General features: G+C 46.9%; 1 protein-coding gene across 3 annotated transcripts in view; it reads left to right on the top strand.

Annotated features, from left to right (window-relative positions):
• The first annotated feature begins 1,583 nt into the window (after window positions 1-1,583).
• The window catches only part of G3BP2 (G3BP stress granule assembly factor 2), a 51,875-nt gene continuing 26,883 nt past the window's right edge, over window positions 1,584-26,575 (top strand). For 2 of the 3 annotated variants that reach the window (XM_044303148.1, XM_044303126.1), the window contains exons 1-5: window positions 1,584-1,832; window positions 9,688-9,806; window positions 10,632-10,713; window positions 13,448-13,621; window positions 14,843-14,933. In XM_044303148.1, the coding sequence (XP_044159083.1) occupies window positions 9,712-9,806; window positions 10,632-10,713; window positions 13,448-13,621; window positions 14,843-14,933 (442 nt within the window). In that variant the 5' untranslated portion in view covers window positions 1,584-1,832; window positions 9,688-9,711. Of the gene's footprint in view, window positions 1,982-9,687; window positions 9,807-10,631; window positions 10,714-13,447; window positions 13,622-14,842; window positions 14,934-26,575 lie in introns of all 3 variants that reach the window. The other variant, XM_044303137.1, reaches the window with a different exon arrangement.

Raw genomic sequence — 26,575 nt, 5'->3', positions numbered from 1 at the left:
CTGTAATTACAATATGTCCCATTCACTTCTATGGGACTTGAATATGAAGGAGCCGTCCTATAGAAGTGAATGGGCCAGAATACTAGTAATTACACCTGCTCACTGCTGCGATGTCGCCAGCGAGATGGTAAGGCTAGGTCTACACGACGAAATTTGTCGCGCAACATTTTGTTGCACCAATGTCGCGCGACAATTTTTATAATGGCAGTCTATGGTGTCGCACTGCAACATGCCATGCTGCGACTGCGACAGTCGCAGAAAATTGATTCCATGTCGCGCGACAACTGTTGCGCCCTATCTGTCGCGCGTCAAATTTCGTCGTGTAGACCTAGCCTAAACAATGAAGGAAAGGCTGCACTCGCAAGAGCGCGGCCTTCTTTTCAACCAGCTGATCAGCGGCGGTGCTGGGTGTCGGACCCCCGCCAATCTGATATTGATGACCTATCCTGAGTATAGGTCATCAATATTTAAAAAAGTGGACAACCCCTTTAACACGATGGATTGCATGGGTTTCAGTGTTGATTCTGTTGCAAAAACCTTGCTGAATCTGTGCTAAATCCGCCTCCTACAGTGGGAGGACACGCGGCAATTCACGAGGCTGAGGATTTTTCACTTGTGGTTTTCCAGACCACACGGAACAGCTCAGTGTGAGGTAGCAGAGACTCTAGCAGGTCTTGTGTAACAGGATCCTAGAGTGAAGGCTGGGCCCCCCCCAACCCACCTGGTCTGCAACCATTTGAGTTATATTAATTACCCCTCACCTCCAGTCCTGAGTTTTCCTCACCCCTGGATGCTTGTTTTGTTTTTTAACTCCTGAGATTCGGATCACTAGCTTGTCAGCCGACTCAGCAAGTGAATCGAAGATTTGATTCATGAATCAGTTCTTTTGAATGAACTGATTCATTTGAAAGATTCGAACTTCCCATCACTAGTCAGTGGCCCTATTGGGGCTCAATCTAATTTTCCTATATATCCACATACATTGAGGCACATTGGTGCGGATCCGTCATGGATCTGCACAGACAGATACGTTCAAATTATAAACGTCTGAATCCATTCAGAACCGATCCATTTGTATTATCTTTAACATAGCCAAGACGGATCCGTCGTGAACACCACTGAAGGAAGTCAAGGAAGGACGGATTCATTTTCTATTGTGTCATAGAAAACGGATCCGTCCCCATTGACTTACATTGTGTGTCAGGACGGATCCGTTTGGCTCAGTTACGTCAGACGGACACCAAAACACTGCAAGCAGCATGTTGGTGTCCGCCTCCAAAGCAGAATGGAGACGGAACAGAGGCAAACTGATGTATTCTAAGCAGATCCTTTTCCATTCAGAATGCATTAGGGCAAAACTGATCCGTTTCGGACTGCGTGTGAGAGCCCTTAACGGATCTCACAAACAGAAAGCCAAAACACTGGTGTGAAAGCAGCCTAATGCCAGTGGGTATTGTTTTTTTTTTCTTTGTTGTATATTATTTGCGATCAATAAAGTTTAAAAAAAAAAAAAACAACAACATTCAGGCGGATGAACTAGCTCCGCCCAGGTGCGCCGTGACGTCAGTGGGAGGCGTGACATCCTTCGTTACCTTGCGCCTGTAGGGCACGCAAACGCGCTAAGGCTGCTGGGTTCTGATCTCACGGAGGCCGCGTAATTGACCGAACGCTGCGTCACTCTGGTGACGTCACGGTCACGACACCATATTCCCCGCCCTACAGCAGACGCCCGTAGCCTGAGGGTGAACACAACAAAAACAACGTGCCTCTCTCGTCAGGCGGGGCTCCTCCTGTGTGTGGGCATAGCGGCCGTCTCACGGGCTCTGGCTGAGGTGAGTGCGACACTGGATCCCTTCCCGTCACACGGTCTTTGTGTGGTCGGTACCGGCTGCCTTCTAGTTCTCAGGCTGTGCCCTCCTGCGGGGCTGAAGGTTACCGTGTATTAGTGCACTGCCTACCCGGCCTGGAGCTCCCCCCAGAGGTGAGTTATTCTACCTGCAGGTAGGTTGCCCTTTGCTCCATCTTTACTACTACCATTTTTGTAGACCCTGTGAATAACTGGGGAAGTCATCATCTCCTGGCCTCTCTGGGGGACCCATCCTGTGCTGACATGAATGGTAGTAGTGTAATGTTTCACTTCCCCTGTGGGGGCGCTGCAGGGAAATAGGTCACTTAGGGTACAGTTGCAAGGGGCTAATTAGCAGACTAGCGGTTGGAAATGATCGGTTCGTTCCAGATCATCGGCTGCTTGTTTAGCTACGTGTACATGCTGTGGTTGGCGGCACGTGCCTGTTTACATAGTGCTTGACCCGCGCACCACTGGCACTCATTTGGTGGGTAATCAGATTTAGAGTGGGTGGAGATGATGCAGCTGAAAGCCTGCCCACACGCAGCGGCCGCATGGTTTTACCGGTAAAACCGAGGACTTGGTTCCAGAGTCATATGGCCATTGGATGCCGTGGGTGGGGTTTTGGCCTCATGGAAGAGGCCAGTGATTGGTGATGGGGGATCTTTCTGCTAGGTTCCCCACAGACTATAGCTGGTTGGCGGTGGTCCCAGCGGCAGGACACCATGTGGACAGCTTACTCTTCTAATACGTAAGGCTTGCAGAAAACCCCTTTATTACTGCTGCCATACACTTATTGCAGAAGTGCCAGGCGCCATAGCTATGGTTAATGTCTGCGATAATGTTGATTGCAGACGTTTAATCCCTTGCCACCACAACATCTGAGAGAGCCAGAACGCCTTCCCCCTTGCTGAGAGCGGGGAAGCTGTAACCTGGGCCTGTACAAGGCTACCATGCCTATTACAGGTATGTTCCGGTGCAAGCCTGAATTTTCTATGAAAGGGGTTCTCGGGGCTTTTAATATTGGTCACCTATCCTCAGGATTGATCATAAGCCAGCGCTTGGCTATTTTCGACGGCCCCATAGAAATGAATGGGGGGCTGCTGCCCATGCGCAGTGCACCCTCCATTCATTTCTCCACTCCGTTCTCGTTGTAGACCTATCAGATAATGGGGGCATATCCTAGCGGTATGCCCCCATTGTCTGTGATGGGAATCCCCCTTTTAAGAAGCCTATGGACAGGAGTAACAACACAGTACCCAGAGAATGTGACGTTTAAAAAATAAAATTAAAAAAACTGGTGTAAAGTAGAACTTGTTTAGTAGCCCATAGCAACCAATGAGATCCCCCTTTCACTTTGGACAGCTCCTTTGGAAAATGAAATGAGGAATCTGATTGGTTGCTATGGGCAACTAAGCCAGTTCTACTTTACACCAGTTTGATAAATCTCCCCCTTTGACTCTATACCAACCACAGGTTGGCTTACTTTCAGGCACATTTTTATGCCAGAATTGTGGTGCAAAAGTTCTATCTTAGGTTGTCCTCTTTTCTGCAAAAGCTATGACCCTTTTTCCAATAAACCACACCCCTTTTCAGACTAGGGGCAGAAACTTTCTCTAAACATCGATTCATTATATTGCTCCATATTATTAATAATATTATATTTTTTTTTATTTTTTTTGGGCGCGATGTATCTAAAAATCCAGGTGCACTCCTTAGTAGAAGTGGGCATTTGTGTGTTTAATAATGCACTATAGACTTTAGCCAAAGAGGGCACCGCTTGTAGTAAATGTGTAACACGTTGTGGTCGGTGCTCCCAGCAGTTCAAAGGCTGTCGTCTGCCACGCACAGTATATATTTGTATACGCCATCTATCACTAGGCTAGTTTCCCATTATTGGGCAGGCTGTATCAGCATTGCTGAAAGCTACATGAATGCCGTTCTGCCCCTTTTAAAATTTTAAAGGGGTCTTCTGAGACTTTATGGTCTAAATGTGACAGTTATCCTTTAATTTCAATTTTCATATATGTAGTTACTAATAACATGATATTCCAGAATCGGTTACTATTAGACTGACTTACCCCATATTTAATAAGATTCAGCCCTTAGCAACCAGTCTGCATAAAACTGCAATTTCACTATTCAGTTAAGATGGCCGCCACTGCCCTCCCCCTGAGGCTAATCCTGCCTGCCATCACTAGCCAGTAACAATAGCCCCCCAAAAGTGTCAGTAACCAGAGCCCTCCCCCCTAAAGGGTTAATCTCCTGCAGCACAAAGGGGTCCTCTTACCACATGTTGCTTTCATTTATACACTGAGCAGACGACAGATCTCCCTTCCCTGGTCTGCGCTGCTCCAACTCTGCATTGTCCAGGTCTGCTGAGTGAGGGAGCATCTGCCAAGCGCAGGGACAGGGAGAAGTGCACACAGCCCAGGCACTGTTATCAGCTGCTGGGGAGGACCTGGCTTTAATCATTTACTTACACTCCCTGGCTGTCAGTAATCTGACCTTGCACGCTGTGTGCTTCTGCTTCCTCCGTCCTTCAACAGATAGACGGACCATGCCTAGCAACCTGATTTTAAAGGGAGTCTGTCACCACATTTTAGCATGTTTGACCGTTAAAATAGGGTTATGTGATCCAGCCAGAACATAAAAACTGTACCTTTGTGGTAGAAAACTGACTTTTCTTTTTGCCGAAAATTAAGTTATAAGATTATGTTCTGAGCCCTCTCAAGTGCCCAGGGCGGTCTCTCAATCCTCGGAGCCCCAGGCAGGCACCTCCTAAACGGCTCATAACCCCGCCCTCCGTGCGCCTCTGCCCGCCCGTTTACTTCCCTCCCCTGTCCTTTTCCACTGCGGCTGTGCGGTCCAAATCGTAGCGGGCGCATGCGCAGTAGGTATTGCGATGCCCTGCCAGGAGCGGGCATCGCATTGCGCATGCGCCCGCTACAATTTGGACCGCACAGCCGCAGTGGAAAAGGACAGGGGAGGGAAGTAAACGGGCGGGCAGAGGTGCACGGAGGGCGGGGTTATGAGCCGTTTAGGAGGTGCCTGCCTGGGGCTCTGAGGATTGAGAGACCGCCCTGGGCACTTGAGAGGGCTCAGAACATAATCTTATAACTTCATTTTCGGCAAAAAGAAAAGTCAGTTTTCTACCACAAAGGTACCGTTTTTATGTTCTGGCTGGATCACATAACCCTATTTTAACGGTCTAACATGCTAAAATGTGGTGACAGACTCCCTTTAAGCACAGGTAAAAGCAGGCAGTACAGGGAACAAAACTGTGGAATTAAGGGGTAATTAAATACAGTGAAAAGTTGAAATAGGGCCACCAAGGTGATATTAATCACCACAATCCAATACTCCCCAAAAAATAAAAAATACAACAGTTATCCTTTAATACTGATGACCTGTCCTCTGGAAAGCTAGTCACTATCAGTGGAGGTCAGCTGTGTGAGAAGGCACTGACGCTTGCAGTAGCACCGCAGCCTTCGCCAGCTTTCCCTAGGCCTAGTGATGTCACGTGGCCTAGGAGCAGCTCAGCCACATAGAAGTGAATGGGGCTGAGTGCAATACCAAGCACAAACGCTATACAATGTGCGGCGCTGTGCTTGGTGAGCACAGCGAAGTGGCGGTGCCTTCTCAAACTGCTGATCGGGGGGGGTCCTGGGTGTCAGACCCCCACCGATCAGATACTGATGACCTAAAAGGATAGGTCATCACTATTTTAAGTCTCAGAAAACCCTTTTTAACTATAATGGGGACCAGCGGAGATCCAGCCGCAACCTGGCAAATGTGCTGAGAATCGGCTGGACAAATACTGCTGAAAGCATAGCTTTTACCCTGGGTTCACACCTGAGCGTTTTACGCGCTGTAAAACGCTCAAGACATGAAATCCAATGCTTCCCTATGGGAATGGTTCACACCTGGGCGTTTTACAGCGCGTACGAACGCGCAGTAAAACGCCCGACGCTCAAACAAGTACTTGAGCTTCTTTGGGGCGTTTTGACGAGCGTTTGTGGCCATAGGACACTGCAGTCAATGACACAAACGCGCGTCAAACGCGCGTTTACTATTACAAAAAACGCGCGACAAAAACGTGCGTAAAACGCGCGTTTGCGCAACGCTCAGGTGTGAACCCAGGGTTAGTGTGGCCGGTTCTCCCCCGTCCCCATTATAGGTAATGGGGCTGGACAGCATTCATGTAGCTTCTGGCAGTGTCAGACCCAGAGAGAACACTGGTATTTGAGACTGAGAATGCTCATAAGACTGGAAGACAGACCATTTTTGCCCAGGTGTGCCATGATATTCCTGTAAGCTGGCGTCCCAGGTTGGCAGGGATTACAGGGAATGAGCAGACACTTGTTCATAAGGTGAAAGCGTCGCTGCTGTGGACACCAGCATCATCATTTCTGTGCAGCAGATTGTGGGGTCTAAACGGTCATCTGCTGGCCAGAAACGATGGGGGTCATTTTACTTTTTACACTGGCGTTTGTTTCCCCTCTGTGCTGCTAGAGGAGGCGCATCTCCGGCAGTCTGTGCGCCTGTTCCAGCCTGTGACTAGAACAGTTTTTACACCTGTTTTCAGCACTTTTTCAGTGTTTTTAAAACCACAAGAGAAAACATGCACTGTACGGTTTAGGCTACTTTCACACTTGCGTTCGGGGCTCCGCTTGTGAGTTCCGTTTGAAGGCTCTCACAAGCGGCCCCGAACGGATCCGTCCAGCCCTAATGCATTCTGAGTGGATACGGATCCGCTCAGAATGCATCAGTCTGGCTCAGTTTGGCCTCCGCTCCGCTCAGCAGGTGGATACCTGAACGCTGCTTGCAGCGTTCGGGTGTCCGCCTGGCCGTGCGGAGGCAAACGGATCCGTCCAGACTTACAATGTAAGTCAATGGGGACGGATCCGTTTGAAGTTGACACAGTATGGCTCAATTTTCAAACGGATCCGTCCCCCATTGACTTTCAATGTAAAGTCAAAACGGATCCGTTTGCACTATCATGAACAAAAAAAAAAAAAAAAAAAAATTTTTTTTTTTTCTTCATGGTAATGCAAACGTATCCGTTCTGAACGGATCTAAGCGTTTGCATTATAGGAGCGGATCCGTCTGTGCAGAAACCAGACGGATCCGCTCCGAACGCAAGTGTGAAAGTAGCCTTAACTGGAGGACACCCCTGTAAAATGTAGCTAGTTTAGCACCCTTATTAACGGGAACCTGTGATGTCGCTCAGTTGTTTTTAGTTCTGTTCATTACCTTATGACTAGAAGCGCCTAGTCCCCCGATGCACTCGAGGAGCACGCCTGGGTGACACGTGAGCGAGATGTGGACACACAGGAGGATGACATGGCCACTGGTGGGCAGGACACGGCAAGGGGCATCCCTCTTGACTTCTATATGAAAATTGGCATATGCCAAGAATGAGATAAAAAGATTAATAACGCTAGATGCTTCTAGTCACAAGGTAATGAGCAGAAATAAAAATGACATGTCGCCATGACCGCCACTGGTGTTCTGAGGAGCAGAAATCCTGTAAATGAGGAATTTATTGTAGCTGGCTGAACTCGCTAATCGCATTGTGAAGGCATGCTTCTTGATGCAGTAACTGCTGCACAAGTGTCCCAACCTCGCTGTGTGCCAGGACTTTTGAAGCCAAAACTGGGAAGGGATTCAAAAAGCGAGAAATCGTCTCTCTCCTGTATACTGTCTCCCCTCTTATGAGCCTCTCCTGCTTTCGGCTTCAGAATCTACCTAAAAAGACCTGAACGTGTGGCGGCTCCCTAAATGCACCTCTCGACGAGCAGTCAATTATCAAGAATGAACAGTTCGTTCCTGATAATTTCCTGCTGTGTTGGCCTTTTTAAATGGGCCTTAGGCTGAGTTTGCATCGGCATTCAGCCTTTCTGTTATTGTTACGAATGGATTTGACACATAACTGAGCCGAACGGAGCCTATGGACCCCAGTAGAATATAATGGGGTTTGTTTTGTCTCCCCTTCAAAAATCTTCCTGAGTGGAAACCTAACAGATCCCATTATAGTCTATGGGGCCCATAGGCTCTGTTCGGCTCAGTTATGTGCCGAATCCACATAACTGAGCAGGAGACCGGAAAGGCTGAATGCTGATGTGAACTTGGCCTCAGGGCTTGTTCACATGACCGTTGGCCCTCCCTGCCCGTGCGCTCCACAATGCATGGGCTCCGACTGTGGGCCAGCTGCAATGCGGATCTCGGACCCATTCACTTGAATGGGTCCGCAATCCATCCGTTCCACAAAAAGCTAGAGCAAGTTCTTGCGGTGCGGAGGCATGGAACGGAACCCCAGGAAGCACTCTGTAGTGCTTCCTGGGGTTCTGATACATGCTTCTGCACCGCATCTCCGGATTTGTGGACCCATTCAAGTGAATGGGTCTTCTTCGGTAATGCGGAATGCACACGGACGGTGCCCTGTGTATTGTAGGGCTGCAATACGGCAACTGTCGTGTGAATTAACCCTTAGAAGGGGTTCTCCCAGGATTTTAAGCAAGTGCCCACAGCCTGCCACCTGAAATAGAAGATTCATGCCTGCTCCATGCCGCTGCATCCCTTCGCTGTCTTTATCTTCCGGTCCTCGCACTGTTTTCCTCCCGTGACTGGCTTCAGGGGTGATCTGCTTGTGGCCACGTCACCATGGATGCCAGTCATTGCTGACCATGCCCATGCACCACTGAATGTAAACAGTGCAGGGACTGAAAAACTGAGGCCGTGCAGAGAGACGGGAACGGGTAAGTATGAATCTTCTGTTTCGGGGGGCAGTGAGTAAACGTGTGCTTAAACATTGTTCTAACCGGAAAACCCTTTAAGTCCATAAAGGTGGATGTGGTAATCTCGCTGATTGCTGAGGGTTAGAGTGGAGGAGTTTATCTAATGGTGCAAAGGTTAAAGAGGACTTTCAACCTTTAGTGGATCTTATCGCTTTTAACTGTGCCGTTGGGGGCTGGTAGCTGTCATTTAGTGGGTGGCCATACACATTACACATGTCACCTGGCGACCATCCAATGTGTATGGTGGTCTCCCAACTTTCCTGGACCCAGTCGGATTCTAACTATTCTTTTTCTTGACAGTAAAGCCTTAATCACACATCAGTGATTGTGAGCTAAAACCAGGATTGGAGCTTCCACAGAGATAAGGTAGAAGCCCTCTTTCACACGACCGTATGGCTTTTTCAGTGTTTTGCGGTCTGATATATATATATATATAATTTTTTTAATTTTTTTTTTTTTCTGTTCCGTTTTTCTGTATGGCATATACAGTAATTACATAGAAAAAATTGGGCTGGACATAAAATTTTCAATGGATGGTTCGTCAAAAAACGGAACGAATACGGAAGACATAGATGCATTTCCGTATGGGTTAAAAAAATTTGTGCGGACCCATTGACTTGAATGGAGCCACGGAATTTGATTTGCGGGCAATAGGGCATGTTCTATCTTTCAACGGAACAAAAAAGAAATACTGAAACGTAATGCATACGGAGTACATCCCGTTTTTTTGCAGAACCATTGAAATGAATGGTACCGAATACGGAATGCAAAAAAACGGCCTGTAAATTGGGGGGGGGAAAAAAAAAAGCTTGAAAGGCTCAAGGGAAAGAAAGATCTGCACCTGTTCTGTGATTAGAGTTGCACCTGGTTTTGGCTCAAAATCGCTGATAGAAATAACTGACTGTGAATGAGGCCTAACTCCTCCACTTTGTACTGGTTTACTCGATCTCCCCAGCTGTGTGAGCGTTGGGAACTTAGTATATCAGTAATATGCTACTCTTTTTGCCATAATTAAAATGTATTTTGTTTTCTTCATTGCAGTATATCCTTTCCTGTACCAAAGCAATGGTGATGGAGAAGCCAAGTCCCCTGCTTGTAGGGCGGGAGTTTGTCAGACAGTACTACACCCTTCTAAACAAAGCACCAGACTTCTTGCACAGGTAGAGCATCACATTTCATTCCAGCTAAATTGTCACCCAGCTTTCCAAGGACCCTGAATGACTAGCTATGCTACAGAATGGAGGATTTGTCACTGGGACTCTTGCTCAGAATTTCCAGACTCCTGGCTACCAAATTCAGCTACAATACTGGGGATTTACTAATTCAGGAAAGCTGGGTAAAATATCTTGGGAGTTATAGGGGACAAACTGGTTTTATACACTATCATGCAGTGCCAGGACAACAGATTTGTCTTGTCACCCAGCTTTTGACCCTGAATGACTAGCTATATGAAGGGATTGAACATTTGGGATACAGTAGTAATGGAGGTGTACATTCATTCTGTATACACTATATCAGGACATTTGTGAGTATATATGTAGATTGATCTCCAGCATACTTCACACACTACAAAGCTGCTGACAGGCAAATCTTTAGCATTCTGCAGTGAACGGGGACATTTAGCTATTCATCTGTATGTACTAGGTCTATACTATGGCTGGTGCAGTTGCGTTTTATTAGTAACTAGCAGATTCCTTCCAACAAAATGGCTATGCACACTGTTGACAAAACCATCCAGACTGCACCCACCTCCCTCTTAACATCAGACTAGTAGGGGATGGGGGAGAAGTCACGTCTGCAGCCTGAGGCCACAATCCACTGCTTCTCGAATTTATTTTTCATGGTCTGCAATTGTGGCATCTGAAATGCATAAGAGGTTATTTTTACGTTTTGTTTGTGGTTGTTGTTCTTGGTTTAGAGTCTGGCTTTAGTGGCCCTTTAATAATTGTCTCTGAGATGCATGGTTTCTGCTTGTTTTCAACCAGGTTTTATGGACGGAACTCCTCTTATGTGCATGGAGGATTGGATGCCAGTGGAAAGCCTCAAGAGGCCGTGTATGGGCAGGCGGTATGTCTACAAATATTGCTAAGAATTAACGGCAGTCTGTCACCAAAAATATCACTGTTAAACCACACACAATGTCAGGGCTCGCTTATTTGAATTTAATGATCCATTTCATTCTTGAGAAATATTACTTCTAATTCATATGTAAATGACAGTTAAGTGCACTGAGGGTGGCCTAAGTGCCTTCAGCTTCCTCTGCTAGCCTCTTGAAGATTGACGGGGCCCGGTAAGATGACTATGTAGGAACCTCATCCTGTCTATCAAGAAGAGAGGGGGTCTGACGGAGGAATCAGGAGGCCCACCCTTGGTGCACTTAACTGCTTATTTGCATATGGATTAAAAGTACTTTTTCTCCAGTATGAAGTATCATTACATTCAGCTGAGCCAGCCCTGCAAGGCATTGTACCTGGTTTTAGCAATGAATTTCATGACTGGTTTCCTCTAATACGGTCATCTGAACATTGCTGAGATCTTGCTTCATTGCATGACTTTAGCCATTTTCTTAAAAGGAATTGGCCTATGGTTTAAATAAACCGTTTACTATATAAACAAATTATAAACCCTTCAACACCGTGACATACCTGTACATCATTGTGGTTGAGGGAATTTATGAAGCAGGTTGCTGCTGTGAGCCTGCTCCATACATGGCGGGTGGCGGCTCTATCGTACAGCGGGCATCTGCCAAATCCTGTCGTTTAACCCCCCCCAGGTGCTGCAATCAACACAGATCGCAGCGCTGTGAGGTAAGGCAGTGGGACGCAGCTCCTTCTACCTAACGATCGGAGCCCCTGCAGTGTAATCTCTCTTAGGCCTATTGCACACGGCCGTTTTTTTTTTCCCGTTTACTGGCCGTTTTTTGCGTTCCGTATACGGAACCATTCATTTCAATGGTTCCGCAAAAAAACTGAATGTACTCCGTATGCATTCCGTTTCCGTATTTCCGTTTTTCCGTTCCGTTTTAACATAGAACATGTCCTATTATTTCCCGCAAATCACAGTCCGTGGCTCCATTTAAGTCAATGGATCCGCAAAAAAACGGAACACATACGGAAATGCATCCGTATGTCTTCCGTTTCCGTTCCGTTTTTTCCTGAACCATCTATTGAAAATGTTATGCCCAGCCCAATTTTATCTATGTAATTACTGTATACTGTATATGCCATACGGAAAAACGGAACGGAAAAACGGAACAGAAACTGAAACACAACGGAAACAAAAAACGGAACAACGGATCCATGAAAAACGGACCGCAAAACACTGAAAAAGCCATACGGTCGTGTGCAATAGGCCTTAGGGTGAATAGGGCAAGGAATAAAAAGATCCCGGTTCTAGCTCCCTAACCCCTTAGTGACCATGCACGTTTTTTAAAATCTCATTCCATGAGCTATAATTTTAATTTTTTTTGTTTTTTCATCAATGTACTGGATAAGTTATAGTTTTTAATGCACCATTTTGGGAACATGTAATGATTGATTAAAGCCAGTTGTTTACGTCAGTAAAAAGGCGTATTAGTGGTCACTAAGGGCTAATGGTTATTAAATAAAAAGTGGGAAAAGTAAAAAAAGAACATTAAACTATTACAAGTTTAAATCGCTCCCCTTACCCTATTTCACTTATAAAAAATATAGCTTAAGGCCGGATCCGGATTAATGCCTTTCAATGGGCATTAATTCCGGATCCGGCCTTGCGGCAAGTGTTCAGGATTTTTGGCCGTAGCAAAAAGCGCAGCATGCTGCTGTATTTTCTCCAGCCAAAAAACGTTCTGGTCCTGAACTGAAGATATCCTGAACGGATTTCTCTCCATTCAGAATGCATGGGGATAATCCTGATCAGGATTTTTCCGGCATAGAGCCCCGACGACGGAACTCTATGCCGGAAAAGAACAACGCAAGTGTGAAAGAGCCCTTACACGGGAGTCGCGTGTGAGGGCCGGACAAGATTCGGGTGTGTTGTGGAAAAATGTGCGGTTTTCATTTATTTATTTTATTTGTTTTTATTTTTCCCGTGCGAGTGCAAAGTGATTTAATGCGTTTTGCACGCGCGTGAGAAACATTGGCATGTTTGGTACCCGGACTTCTTCACAAAAGTTCGGATTTGGGATCGGTGTTCTGTATATTTTATTATTATCCCTTATAACATGGTTATAAAGGAAAATAATAGCATTCTTAATACCGAATGCTTAGTAAAATGTCCATTGAGGGGTTAAAGATAATAAACAAATTTAACTTGACCCATCCACTTGATCGCGTAGCTGATCTCCTCTTTCTACTTTCTTCAGGACCTGGCTAAAGGACCTTTGATGCCACTGTGCTCATCACATCGTCTATCACTATGGTGATGGACCATGTGATGCGAGCAGTGATGTCACCTAAGGTCCTTTTCATCAAGAAAAGACATGCCAGGCTGAGCGTTCAAGTGGAATTAAAGGGGTTAGCCCATCTTAGACAATGGGGGCATATACTTGGATATGCCCCCATTGTCTGATAGCTGCGAGTCCTACTTCTGGGACCCGCACCTACAAGGAGTGCGGACAAACTTGAGGTGGGCGCACTACCCATAGAAAAAAATAAAAATATTATAATTTATATATTTTATTTTATTTTTTTTCTGTAAAGAGATTCCCTTGACGTCTGGTTAGCTCGCCTGATAGAGAAAGATCACAACATGTAGCACCTACAGTACGAAAGTACTGAAGAAAAATGTTTCTGTAATGTGTTTTATTATGCTGTAATTACAGGAGATTCACAAGAAGGTGATGTCCCTTCAGTTCAGCGAATGTCGCACCAAGATCCGTCATGTTGATGCACATGCTACACTGAACGATGGAGTAGTTGTCCAAGTTATGGGGGAGCTTTCCAACAATGGTCAGCCAATGCGAAAATTCATGCAGACGTTTGTCCTTGCTCCAGAAGTAAGTGTTTGAGCCAGTTGATGGTTTTCTATAGTGAACAATGGTTAAACACCCAAATTTTTATTTTTGTTGTAAATCTCACACACCCAGTGGGACCTTTTTTGAGAGAAGCATATTTACCTGCTTGGTTCCTGCTCCGTGGGTCCACCGCTGTGTTCGCTATGCTTCAGTCCCTGCATGCAAACCTCTGGCATGGATGAGCACAGGTGGTGCTTCTGCAGCCAATGACTGGCCACAACAGCGACGTGTATCTAAACAGCACATGACTCAGTTATCACAACTGCTTGGGGACACGTCTTTGCTGCATCGATATTCGGGTCAGGGACTAAAGTGCAGTGAAGATAGCGGTGGACCCTCAAAACCAGAACAGAGTGTTGGGGAGCAGGTTAGTATATTTTACTCTACACGTCCAGCTGGTGGGGAAGATTATTTTAAACCCCCCCCCCCCCTAAACACTGTATAAATTTGGTCAGCCTATTTAAACGGTAAGACAGACATGTCACATCCTATTGGTATCTTCAGTGCTGGCCTCGGTGGCCTGTCATTAGATGAGGGCACCAGCCCAAAGCCCGAACCGCTGACCGTTTAATGACAAGACTGAAAAAGTGACCAGTCAGCTGCTGTTATAGGCTCTAGAGACTTTTCCACTGCAGATTTAGTGCCGATCTGCTCAGAAATCCTTCTTTACAGATTTCAGTGCAAATATCGCCCAATGCGTTGCAGAGGCCGAAACCCTTGGTCTAAATGTGGAATAGAATTGACATGCTGCTCATTAGGAAACGGTCAGCTTGTCTTTTCCAGCGATCGGTAGATTGCCTTTCTCGATAAGCCCATCCATATGCATTGTACTGTAAATTGCTGCAGGTTTTCCATACAGAATCCACAGCGTGTGAATTCTAGTCGTCTGTGTATATTGTCCTCCTCTAGCTACTTTGGTCTGGTTTGTAATGCATAATACCTATACAAGGACACTATTTGATGAGCATATTAACATTTAATGCATGAACCTTTGCTGTAAGGGTCACACGTCCGTAGTGTATACTACATATACTATACTTCTGCGCCACTTCCAAAGCTTTTTTTATTTTATTTTTTATTTATTTTTTTACTTTCAGGCACTGCAGTAATGTACTATCCTGTGGATGTATGTGTGATAGCAGGGTTCTACATTGATTGCATCCTTCTATTTCAGTAAGCTCATTAATGTAATTTTTCATGTAGGGATCTGTTCCAAATAAATTCTACGTTCACAATGATATCTTTCGCTATGAAGATGAAGTTTTTGGTGATTCTGAAGTGGAGTTGGATGAAGGTAAGTGATGTGTTGTCACACTGCTTGAGGCTGGATATTTAAAACCACACGATGCTTGAATGAAAAAAATAAATAAAAGGATACCCCCTCCAACCTACCCCAGTTGTTGTTTCCTGTCCCTCAGGACGGGTGGAAGCCTTGTCCGTTCAGAGCTGACCAGAGTCTGATGTGCTTAGCCTGGGATCCTTCCCCTTTTTAGGGAGGGCTGAGCAGGGGGCAGAGCTTCTGGGTGGAGCGTGGGCTCGCCTTCTCTGTCCCTAGGAGTAAGTCCCGCGCTGTGCATTCCGGGCTGCACCTACCTCCAGGTAGAGGGGATCGACACCTTGCGCGTCTCGCTGGAGGAATCCTCTGTGGGCAGGAGGATTCCTGTGATGTGCCACACTGCCCTTTCTGGGTGCGCTTCCAGCAATGGCTGAAGTCATCACTCAGTTGGCCGGGGAGACATAGCCAGAAGGCAGCGCGGCGTGCGCTCAGAGCAGGCGTGGGTGCGGAGCCAACAAGCAGGGCGCTAAATTTAAAATGGCTCTGCTTTACTTGAAGTGGAATGCTGTGGCAAGGATCCAGACTACTGATCCCTGCAAAGATGTCCTCCGTTGATGCTGACGCACCACAGAGACCTGCAAGGCCCTTAGCCGGCTAAGAGACTGTCTCCATTTTTTTGGGGGGTTTGATGGATATTCTCCTATCGCATGATCACAACCTGGCTGCTGGTGTGTGTCTAGTGCTAATGTATAAAAGAGGCTGGCCTTGCAAAATCCTCGGGTGGTGTACCCACAAATAAGAAATGTGTGATATGCACAAAGCTCTTTTTTATTTTATTTTTTATTTTTTCTTCTTGATTGGGGAAGACCCTATGTCCACCATGCATGGAAAATGTGGTGGTGGAAGAGTCACCATCTTTTTATAGAAAACCTTAGAATGAGGGATGAGGTCAACTCAGCGATAGACCAACGTATGACACCCTCCTCTCCCCAGCCGTCTACTTCGAAATGCGTGGCTCCATCCTCGATGATGGCTCCGGCTATCCTTTATGTTCCCCGTAGTGTATATAGACTTCCTGTTAAAAAAATATTCGGGCAACTATGAAACTAGAGGACACTAAAGAACCCTTATCTATGCCTGACCAAATGTTTCAGGCTTTGGGGGAAAAGAAAAGACGGGTGTTCTCTATTCATGAAAATATATCTTCCAGCGAAATTCTGGTCTGGGACTATGAGCCCTAAGGGGTTTTATGGGTCATTTGCTGCCAGCACCAGAGAAGGAGGGATGGATCCTACCCATAGGCGGGGAGGGGAGCCGCTGGCTACAGGTCATAAGCCCATGCAAACCAGCAGGGGTGCCTTTTCTGAAGGGGGTCACATTGTGCCAATGTGTTTGGAGAGACTGGGAACCAGGTGACCTCACTGCCCCCACGTGACCGCAGCCAAGGACTATTCCACCATTATAACCCATAGGAACTTTCATCTAGGGGTGGGCGGTATAGGCGATATGCGATATGAATTTGGGCCACGATATGGATTTTCGCCATATCACCGGACCGCGATATGATCGCGCGCACCATTTTCTCCTGAGCCGGCCAGCGGAGGGAGGAGGAGGGAGTCCCTCCCTCCCCACTGTGCGCGGCTGCCGCTGAACACCAGTGAGGACAGAGTAGGAGGAGGTGGGGAGGGACTGGCCACTGCGCCACCAATGATTCTGCGTTACCAGAGGCGGGGGGGGGGGGGGATTGGTGGGTTTGCGTTATCAGAGGCTGGGGGCGGGGGGGAGAAGATCAGAGGCTGGGGGGGCACATGAGAGGCTGGCGCCATGGTCAGCTCCCTGCTGTTGTGTGCACAAAGCACAGGGCAGCAGGGAGAGTGTAAAGTCCTATTCACCCTAATAGAGCTCTATTGGGGTGAATATGACAAGGGTTCTAGCCCTTAAGGAGGCCAAAAAAAAAAAAAAGGTAAATCACCCCCCCCCCCCCCAATATAGAAAACAATATATCGCAATATATATCGCACATGCTTAAAATTATATCGCAATATAGATTTTAGGCCATATCCCCCACCCCTACTTTCATCTTACTCGGTAACTGACTTTTGCTCTGCTTAACCCTGTTGTACCTGTATCTGTAACCTCAGACCACTGTATATATTCTCTGTGTATATTGTTATATCTAGTGTGCTCTTAAGGCGATTAAATATATCATTTAATCTTATGTGATCTTGTACCTCGATCACGAATCCCCACGTCCGTGTTTCGGCCTAGTTATAAGCTACCGCGGGTTGGTTTTCTCACCCTATATAATCCCGTATAAACCGGGCTTATATCAAAGAGAAGCTGGTGGCAGATTTCCCGGGCTGAGAAGGTTCTGTTTCGCTGCAGCAGTGAAAAGGCTCTCTCAGCTTGTTGCCTCTCTGTGCCCACGTGGACAGGAGGTGTCTGTGTAAACTGTACCAAGCTGACCCTACCTGCTCCTCTGGTGGGTGTAACAACATGCTTTTGGTAACCAATGACCATACCGCGTCTCGTGAGCTCGATGTAGGCGACGTCAAGCGGGCACGAGGCGTCGTATTTGTCACACCATCCCTTTTGTGCTCCTTCAGATCAGGAAAGAATGTTTCATCATGTAGACGTCAGGTGTTCTCTTTTACAGTACCTTGAGGCCACAGATTCCTTTAGAAAGTCTGGTCATCTCCTGGTCCAGTTTCAGGGAAAAAATAGGGGTCTTGGAGCCTCTAAGGCCCCTTTCACACGGGCGAGAATTACGTGCGGGTGCAATCCTTGAGGTGAACTCCTTGCACCCGCACTGAATCTAGACCCATTCACTTCAATGGGGCTGTGCACATGAGCGGTGATTTTCACACGTTACTGGTGTGTTGCGTGAAAATCGCAGCAAGCTCTATACAGTGGGGCAAAAAAGTATTTAATCAGCCACCAATTGAGCAAGTTCTCCCACTTAAAAGATGAGAGGCCTGTAATTTTCATCATGGGTATACCTAAACTATGCCAGACATAATGAGGAAAAAAAAAAATCCAGAAAATCCAATATTTTTTTTTTTTTTTTTTTAAGAATGTATTTGCTAATTATGGTGGAAAATAAGTATTTGGTCAATAACAAAAGTTAATCTCAATACTTTGTTATATACCCTTTGATGGCAATGACAGAGGTCAAACGTTTTCTGTAAGTCTTCACAAGGTTTTCACACACTGTTGCTGGTATTTTGGCCCATTCCTCCATGCAGATCTCCTCTAGAGCAGTGATGTTTTGGGGCTGTCGCTAGGCAACATGGACTCAACTCCCTCCAAAGGTTTTCTATGGGGTTGAGATCTGGAGACTGGCTAGGCCACTCCTTCATTGCCCGGGCTGTGTGTTGTGGCTGGCTCTTTCAGCATGACGTTGATCCAAATTTCATCTTCAATGCCCTTGCTGAAAGAAGGAGGTTTTCACTCAAAAGCTCATGATATATGGCTCCATTCATTCTTTCCTTTACATGGATCAGTCGTCCTGGACCCTTTGCAGAAAAACAGCCCCAAAGCATGATGTTTACACACCAATGCTTCACAGTAGGTATGGTGTCCTTTGGATGCAACTCGGCATTCTTTCTTCACCAAACGCGACGAGTTGAGTTTTTACCAAAAAGTTCTACTTTGGTTTCATCTGACCATATGACATTCTCCTAATCTTCTAGATCATCCAAATACTCTCTAGCAAACTTCAGATGGGCCCGGACATGTACTGGCTTAAGCAGGGGACACGTCTGGCACTGCAGGATTGGAGTCCCTGGCGGCGTAGTGTGTTACTGATGGTAGCCTTTGTTACTTTGGTCCCAGTTCTCTGCAGCTCATTCACTAGGTCCCCCTGTGTGGTTCTGGGATTTTTGCTCACTGTTCTTATGATCATTTTGACCCCATGAGGTGAGATCTTGCGTGGAGCCCCAGATCGAGGGAGATTATCAGTGGTCTTGTATATCTTCCATTTTCTAATAATTGCTCCTACAGTTGATTTCTTCACACCAAGCTGCTTGCCTATTGCAGATCCAGTCTTCCCAGCCTGGTGCAGGTCTACAATTTTTTTCTCGCCCATATTCATTGGGGGACACAGAGACCGTGGGTATAGCGATGTCCTCTAGGACAGTGTTTCCCAACCAGTGTGCCTCCAGCTGTTGCAAAACTACAACCCCCAGCATGCCCGCACAGCCAAATGCTGTCCGGGCATGCTGGGAGTTGTAGTTTTGCAACAGCTGGAGGCACACTGGTTGGGAAACACTGCTCTAGGAGGCATTGACACTAGTAAAAGCTGTTAGCTCCTCCCCTGGCAGCTATACCCCCTCCAGCCTGGGGAGAGAGCTCCAGTTTTTTTCTAGTGTCAATAGGAGGCAAGACCTCCCTGCTCTGCCGGGGATCTCCTGAAGATTTTTTTATTTATTTTTTTCAGATGGGAAAACAGTGGACGCCTCGCCTTCCTGTTCCCCCGGGGTCGAGTTGCGCCAGTGACGGTCACCTGCACTGCTGCCTCCCCCACAGAAGACGAGGTGGACCAGGGCAGCCTCGCTCCCCTGCATCCCACCAGCCAAGGGGTCACCCATCAAGCCCCCCTTTTCCAGCGTCCTGCCACTACGGTGCCAGTAGCTGAAGGGTGAAGATGGCGGCAAGACAGAAGATGAGGTGAGTACACGGGACTAGGTAAGTATTAACCCCCTCCCCCATGGCATAGTTTCCAAGGGTTAACTAGTGCGGGCAGTAACAAGGCCACAACTTAAGTCTTACAGGGGACACACAAGGTTGCCTGGGGCATTTATTGGCTTGCGGTATGCACAAGATCCCTAAGGCAGTCCCCCCCGCCATAGGTCCGGCTCATAGGGGGTTAATAGTTTGGCCTCCGAGGAAAATTTTCCTCCTCAGGACTGCTCACTCGGTGGGAGAGAGAGCCTAGCGGCTCCTGCTACCCAGCACCATATTCCACCCCTTTTGGAAGCGGGTGCCAAGCACGCAACTCCGAAAGGGTTAATGCCGGCACGAACTTATCGCGGACGACTCGTGCGCCGCTGACTATTTGTAGGGCATGGGGGACTCCGGCTGGCTACCTTGCCTGACTCTGGGTTCCAGCGGCAGGCGGTAGCGTCTGTTCCTTCCCGGGGGCGGGCGATTTTGTGCGGAAGCAGGATGCTCCGCTCCAGCCTCCCCTCCTTTCCCCCGGCCGTCCGACAGTGTTTTCAGGGCGCTCTTTTTACAGTCTGCCATGTATTAACTTCGCCCGGCTTTGCAGCACTAGGCTGCAACTTCATCCCGAGGGGGCGCGTGGGTTGGCCTCAATTTTTCCCGCCTAGCTGTCCCCTCCCCCAGAAGCCAGCTGAGTACCGCCCCGGTCTCAGGCACTTTTAACCCTTCCTGGCCAGCCATTTCTTATTAGGCCGGCGCAGGGTCATCAAGGGGTTAGATAAACAGTGCAGTTCTTAATATTCAAGGTTTAACCCTTTACATCATAACCGTGCGGTACCAGACTGGGCCCGTGCCCTGTCCCGGTCACAGGAGGACCTCTCATAGTCCCAATCCGCCCTACACGGCCGCTTGGTTGATAATTCTGCATGCACCTTCGCAATACAGGGACCCCTGCAGAATTCCCAATACGCCCTCTGGGGCCGTTTGCTGACAATTTGGCTGACTTCCTCCCTGGGCCACACTCACACTCCCCAGAGAGGGTCAGTCTAAGGGGGGGAAGAATCCGTATCCAGGCCCTGATGTGAATCTGAAGCAGTCTCCCAGGATTGCGTCTAGGGTGGCCTGCAGTACTTGTCGTATGCATTTCCCTGTTCCATGGGCGGAGTAATCGCACCTCTTCGGGATGCAGTACTGGCCCTATACACTGTCCCCTGCCTAGGTGGCCTAAGTACAATAACACTGATTTCGGTGCCGGGCGTATACGTGCACCCTTCTGTAGGTGGCGAAATTGCATCTCCCCTGGATTCGGTACCTACCATATGCATTAGCCCCTTCTATAGGTGGCGCGATTACATTTTAACTGGTTACATTGTGTGCGGTATGAACCCCCCTTAATTAGGTGCAATATATTGCACTCCCACGGGGTGCAGGACTCTCCATATGCACTAGTTCCAGCAAGTCGAGTGTTCACTGACTATTTTTCTACCCACCACTCCTCCTCTAGGTAGTGCTTTATGCTGGCACTCTCCACAGTTGCAGTTTTGTTGCTAATGCTTGAGTTCGTAGTCGCTGCAGTGGGACATCCCCCTCAGGTATGGGCCCTACCCTGGCACTGGCTGGGCAGTTGCTCCTCTACAGCGCCCTTCCAGGTAGAGTCTTTAAGGTTAGCTCTACTTAACTGGGGCAGTATGGTATGTGGCTTCTACGGATAGTCAGACCTCAACCTCAGTTTTGCGCTGACTGGGCAAGCAACGGCTACTACTGTAGGAGCGGTATTGAGTTACCACTACATATTTGGGTTCTTGCTGCAAGCTCTTGTCAGGTGGTGGGCTCTTCTAGCACTGAATTCGGTGGCCTCTGCGCGTGGCCCCCCTTTCTGCTGGGGTATGGGGCTAGCAATACGGTGTGACTCCCCTTGCCTGCCTTCCTCCTCAGGTGGAGTTTTTACACAGCCACTTATTCCTTGGCTACTTCTGTATAGCGCCGGTCTCGGACGGGAAATGGGCTTAGACCTAGCCTATTCTTCTGTCTTTTTCCTCCTCTGGCTCATGGTTCATGGCCACCCCGCATGCCTTGGTAGTTCCTGCGTTACTACCTTCCCTCATCTGTTGCATGGGGTATTCTCTTAGTAGTCTTCCATTTCTAGGCACGCTCCGGCCCAGATTGGTAGGCTGTGGCGCCACCACATCCCTCCTTCTACAGGGACTCCTCCATTGGTCCGGGTGTGCTACGGTATCTGCACGAAAGCTTCCACCTTTCTCTCCCGAGCAAGAGTTCCGGAAGCATGCGGAGGGGACGCCCTCATATCTCCTTGGCGGGTGTTTTCCCTCCATACGTTTTTCTTCCCCCTTCCCTTCCTACCCAGGGTTCTACGGGAGAGCATGTCGGAGGGCATTCCGACAAATCCTAGTCACTCCGGATTGGCCCTGTCGCCTGTGGTACGCTGACCTCGTTATCTTTCTAGAAGATGTTACTGCCACTCAGAGACAACCTTCCCAAAGTGCATTCTTACATCAGCATTTTGCTGACTGCGTGACTGTTACTGCCATTCTGACGAAGAGACAGTGTTTAGCGGACGTCATCAGCACTGTGACTCAGGCCAGGAAGCCTGCATTGCCCAGGATCTATTATAAGACCCGGAGGTCCTTCCTGGGCTTCTGTGACAGCCGGGACATCCCCTCACTCCGTTTTCTCTCCCCATGGTCCTATCCTTCTTATTCAGGGTTGGACCTTGGTTTAGGCCTTAGTACCTTGATGGGTCAGGTGTTGGCGCTTCTGTCCTTGGACAGCTTCCACCATCCTCTGGTGCCATGACAACCTTCCTTTGGGAGTGGAACATACGGTTCCTCTGTACCGTCCTTTACCGCCTTGGGATCTGTAATTGGTTCTCTCAGCGTTCCAGTCTTCTCCCTTTTGAGCCCTTGCGGGAGATCTCACTCCAGCTCATGTTCTAGAAGGTAGTGGTTTCTTGTGGCTTTCACAACTATCAGACGGGCGTCTCAGTTGGGGGTGCTCTCTTGCAGAAAACCCTTCCTGGTTCTTTACAAGAATAAGGTGGTTCTCCGGCCCATTCCTTCTCCCAAAGGTGGTCTCTGACTTCCATATCAATGAAGAAATTGTCCTTCCTTCACTGTCCCTCTCCTTCACTCCCTACAGAAGGGAGTTACATTATTGGACGTTGTCAGAGCTCTGATCATTATTGGCAGTCTCCGGTCCCTTTTGTATAACTTACCAGTAAAATCTCTCGCTCTTCATTGGGGGACACAGCACCCACCCAGTATTGTTGTTTGACCACAGTTGTGGCTATTGCTGGTTTGAACCCCAGTGGGTCTTTTGGCATGGTTGGTGTTCCATGTTTCTTTTTTTTTCTCCTACTGCTTCTCACAAACTGAAGCTCTCTCTCCAGGCTGGAGGGGGTATAGTTGCCAGGGGAGGAGCTAACAGCTTTTACTAGTGTCAACTCCTCCTAGAGGACATGGCTATACCCACGGTTCCTCATCTCTCAACTAACACTAAACTGTCTCACTAGGCCTGACCTAGGTATTTATGACCTGTGCTATCCCCATCTAGTGGTGGGATGTATAAATTACACCAGACCAGCCTATGAACAGAGATGCAACAGGTGTTGTAGTACAAAATGACATGCAATATGAGAATACCGTTTTAAAGCTATTTTGCAGTTCCCATGTGTCCTGAGTGGGACGCTGCAACAGCCTCATCTTTTTCTTTCTTTTAAAATCTGTTTATTGATTTTAAACATATAAAAGATGTATTACAAACATGGAATACACGACCACTGTAGGACCGTGCACAATTGATGTTACATTACGATGTATCAGATTCATACAGGCATGTGAGACCAAGCCTAAAACAAAGCAATCCAAAATCATAGGTGGTACAACACACATTATACAAATGATATTAAGTCATCTTTTTAAGTGAGAGAACTTGCACAAACGGTGGCTGACTAAATACTTTTTTGCCCCACTGTAATGTGCGTTTTTCATGCAACGCAGGCTATTAAGAAAGTGAATGGGGCTGCGTGGTTACTAGGAGACTATCTGGATGGGGACCTGATCTTTATTTCCCTTTATAACATGGTTATAAGGGAAAATAGTAGCATTCTTAATACAGAATGCTTAGTAAAATAGTGATGGAGGGGTTAAAAAATAAACTATTAATAAACTCCCCTTAATCCACTTGAACACTCAGCCTGGCATGTCTTCTTTCTTTTTTGATGGAAGGGACCTGTGGTGACGTCACTGCGCTCATCACATAGTCCATCACCATGGTAATGGGCCATGTGATGAGCGCAGTGACGTCATCAAAGGTCCTTTTAGCCAGGTCCTGAAGAAAGTAGAAAGAGGAGGAAATCCACTATGCGATCAAGTGGATGTGGTGAGTTCAATTTGTTATTTTTAACCCCTCAATGGACATTTTACTAAGCATTCTGTATTAAGAATGCTATTATTTTCCCTTATAACCATTGTTATAAGTGAAAATGTATAAAAATCTACACCACAACGATCCCCGAACTTCTGTGAACCAAATGTGCAAATTTTACACATGCATGTGCAAAACGCATTAAACCGCTTTGCAGTCTCGTGGAAAAATCGCACATTTTCCACATTTCCCGCATATTGTCCGGCCCTCACACGCGACTCCCGTGTAAAAGGGGCCTAAGGCTTCAATAGCCAGATGGATAAAACGAACAATAGTCCTGTGTTCTAAAAAGTTAAAAAATAGACAGAAAAATGTTTCTACTCCCTTAGGGTTGAAGGCCCATTCCACTAGGGCTCTGTCCACCTCCTGGGCACAGAAGGGATCTGCTTCTGTGGATCAGATATGTAGGGCATATTTTTTTTTTTTTTATCTTGTTATAAACTTGATATTATGGGTAACCAGGATCTGGCGTTTGGACAGAAAGTCCTTTCATCTGTCCCTCCCTAAAATCTGTTCTCTGAAAAATCTATCAGTGCCAGTGTGTTGGGAAAGATAACAATTGCTCTTACCGGTAATTTTCCTGTAGCCTCCACAATTGCATCAGTATTCCCCCCCCCCCCTCCATAAGTGTTCTTTAGTGTGTGTGTGATAGATATATATCTATATCTATTTATTAGGACTGCACTCCGGAATAGTGCTAAAAAGCAAACTGAAATTTATTCACCCATTTTATGGCAAATCTTGCAATGTTTTTCTCAAGCTTGAGGCTCTTGTGAGCCGAAACGTCGCAAGATTTGCCATAAAATGGGTGAATAAATTTCAGTTAGCTTTTTAGCACTATTCCGGAGTGCAGTCCTACTTCTTCTTTTCCTACATTATTGGGGATTGCCGCTACCCTACGTCTGACCCTGCACCCACACTCTGGCTGGTGCTCCCACTGGAAAATATATACAGTGGCGGAAATAATTATTTGACCCCTCACTGATTTTGTAAGTTTGTCCAATGACAAAGAAATGAAAAGTCTCAGAACAGTATCATTTCAATGGTAGGTTTATTGTAACAGTGGCAGATAGCACATCAAAAGGAAAATCGAAAAAATGACTTTAAATAAAAGATAGCAACTGATTTGCATTTCATTGAGTGAAATAAGTATTTGAACCCTCTAACAAAAAAAGACTTAATACTTGGTGGAAAAACCCTTGTTTGCAAGCACAGAGGTCAAACGTTTCTTGTAATTGATGACCAAGTTTGCGCACATTTTAGGAGGAATGTTGGTCCACTCCTCTTTGCAGATCATCTCTAAATCCCTAAGGTTTCGAGGCTGTCTCTGTGCAACTCTGAGCTTGAGCTCCCTCCATAGGTTTTCGATTGGATTAAGGTCCGGAGACTGACTAGGCCACTCCATGACCTTAATGTGCTTCTTCTTGAGCCACTCCTTTGTTGCCTTTGCTGTATGTTTTGGGTCATTGTCGTGCTGGAACACCCATCCACGACCCATTTTCAGTTTCCTGGCAGAGGGAAGGAGGTTGTCGCTCAGGATTTCACGATACATGGCTCCGTCCATTTTCCAGTTTATGCGAATAAGTTGTCCTGTGCCCTTAGCAGAAAAACACCCCCAAAGCAAAATGTTTCCACCCCCATGCTTGACGGTGGGGACGGTGTTTTGGGGGTCATAGGCAGCATTTTTCTTCCTCCAAACACAGCGAGTTGAGTTAATGCCAAAGAGCTCTATTTTGGTCTCATCAGACCACAGCACCTTCTCCCAGTCACTCTCTGAATCATTCAGGTGTTCATTGGCAAACTTCAGACGGGCCTGCACATGTGCCTTCCTGAGCAGGGGGACCTTGCGAGCCCTGCAGGATTTTAATCCATTGCGGTGTAATGTGTTTCCAATGGTTTTCTTGGTGACTGTGGTCCCTGCTAATTTGAGGTCATTAACTAACTCCTCCCGTGTAGTTCTAGGATGCTTTTTCACCTTTCTCAGAACCATTGACACCCCACGAGGTGAGATCTTGCGTGGAGCCCCAGAGCGAGGTCGATTGATGGTCATTTTGTGCTCCTTCCATTTTCGAACAATCGCACCAACAGTTGTCACCTTCTCTCCCAGCTTCTTGCTAATGGTTTTGTAGCCCATTCCAGCCTTGTGCAGGTCTACAATTTTGTCTCTGACATCCTTGGACAGCTCTTTGGTCTTTCCCATGTTGGAGAGTTTGGAGTCTGCTTGATTGATTGATTCTGTGGACAGGTGTCTTTTATACAGGTGACTAGTTAAGACAGGTGTCCTTAATGAGGGTGACTAATTGAGTAGAAGTGTCTAACCACTCTGTGGGAGCCAGAACTCTTAATGGTTGGTAGGGGTTCAAATACTTATTTCACTCAATGAAATGCAAATCAGTTGCTATCTTTTATTTAAAGTTATTTATTCGATTTTCCTTTTGATGTGCTATCTGCCACTGTTACAATAAACCTACCATTGAAATGATACTGTTCTGAGACTTTTCATTTCTTTGTCATTGGACAAACTTACAAAATCAGTGAGGGGTCAAATAATTATT

The sequence above is a fragment of the Bufo gargarizans genome, chromosome 1 (assembly GCF_014858855.1).
Source record: "Bufo gargarizans isolate SCDJY-AF-19 chromosome 1, ASM1485885v1, whole genome shotgun sequence".
Taxonomy (NCBI): Eukaryota; Metazoa; Chordata; class Amphibia; order Anura; family Bufonidae; genus Bufo; species Bufo gargarizans.
Note: the sequence above shows the minus strand (reverse complement) of the source record. Positions and strands in the feature narration are given on the sequence as shown.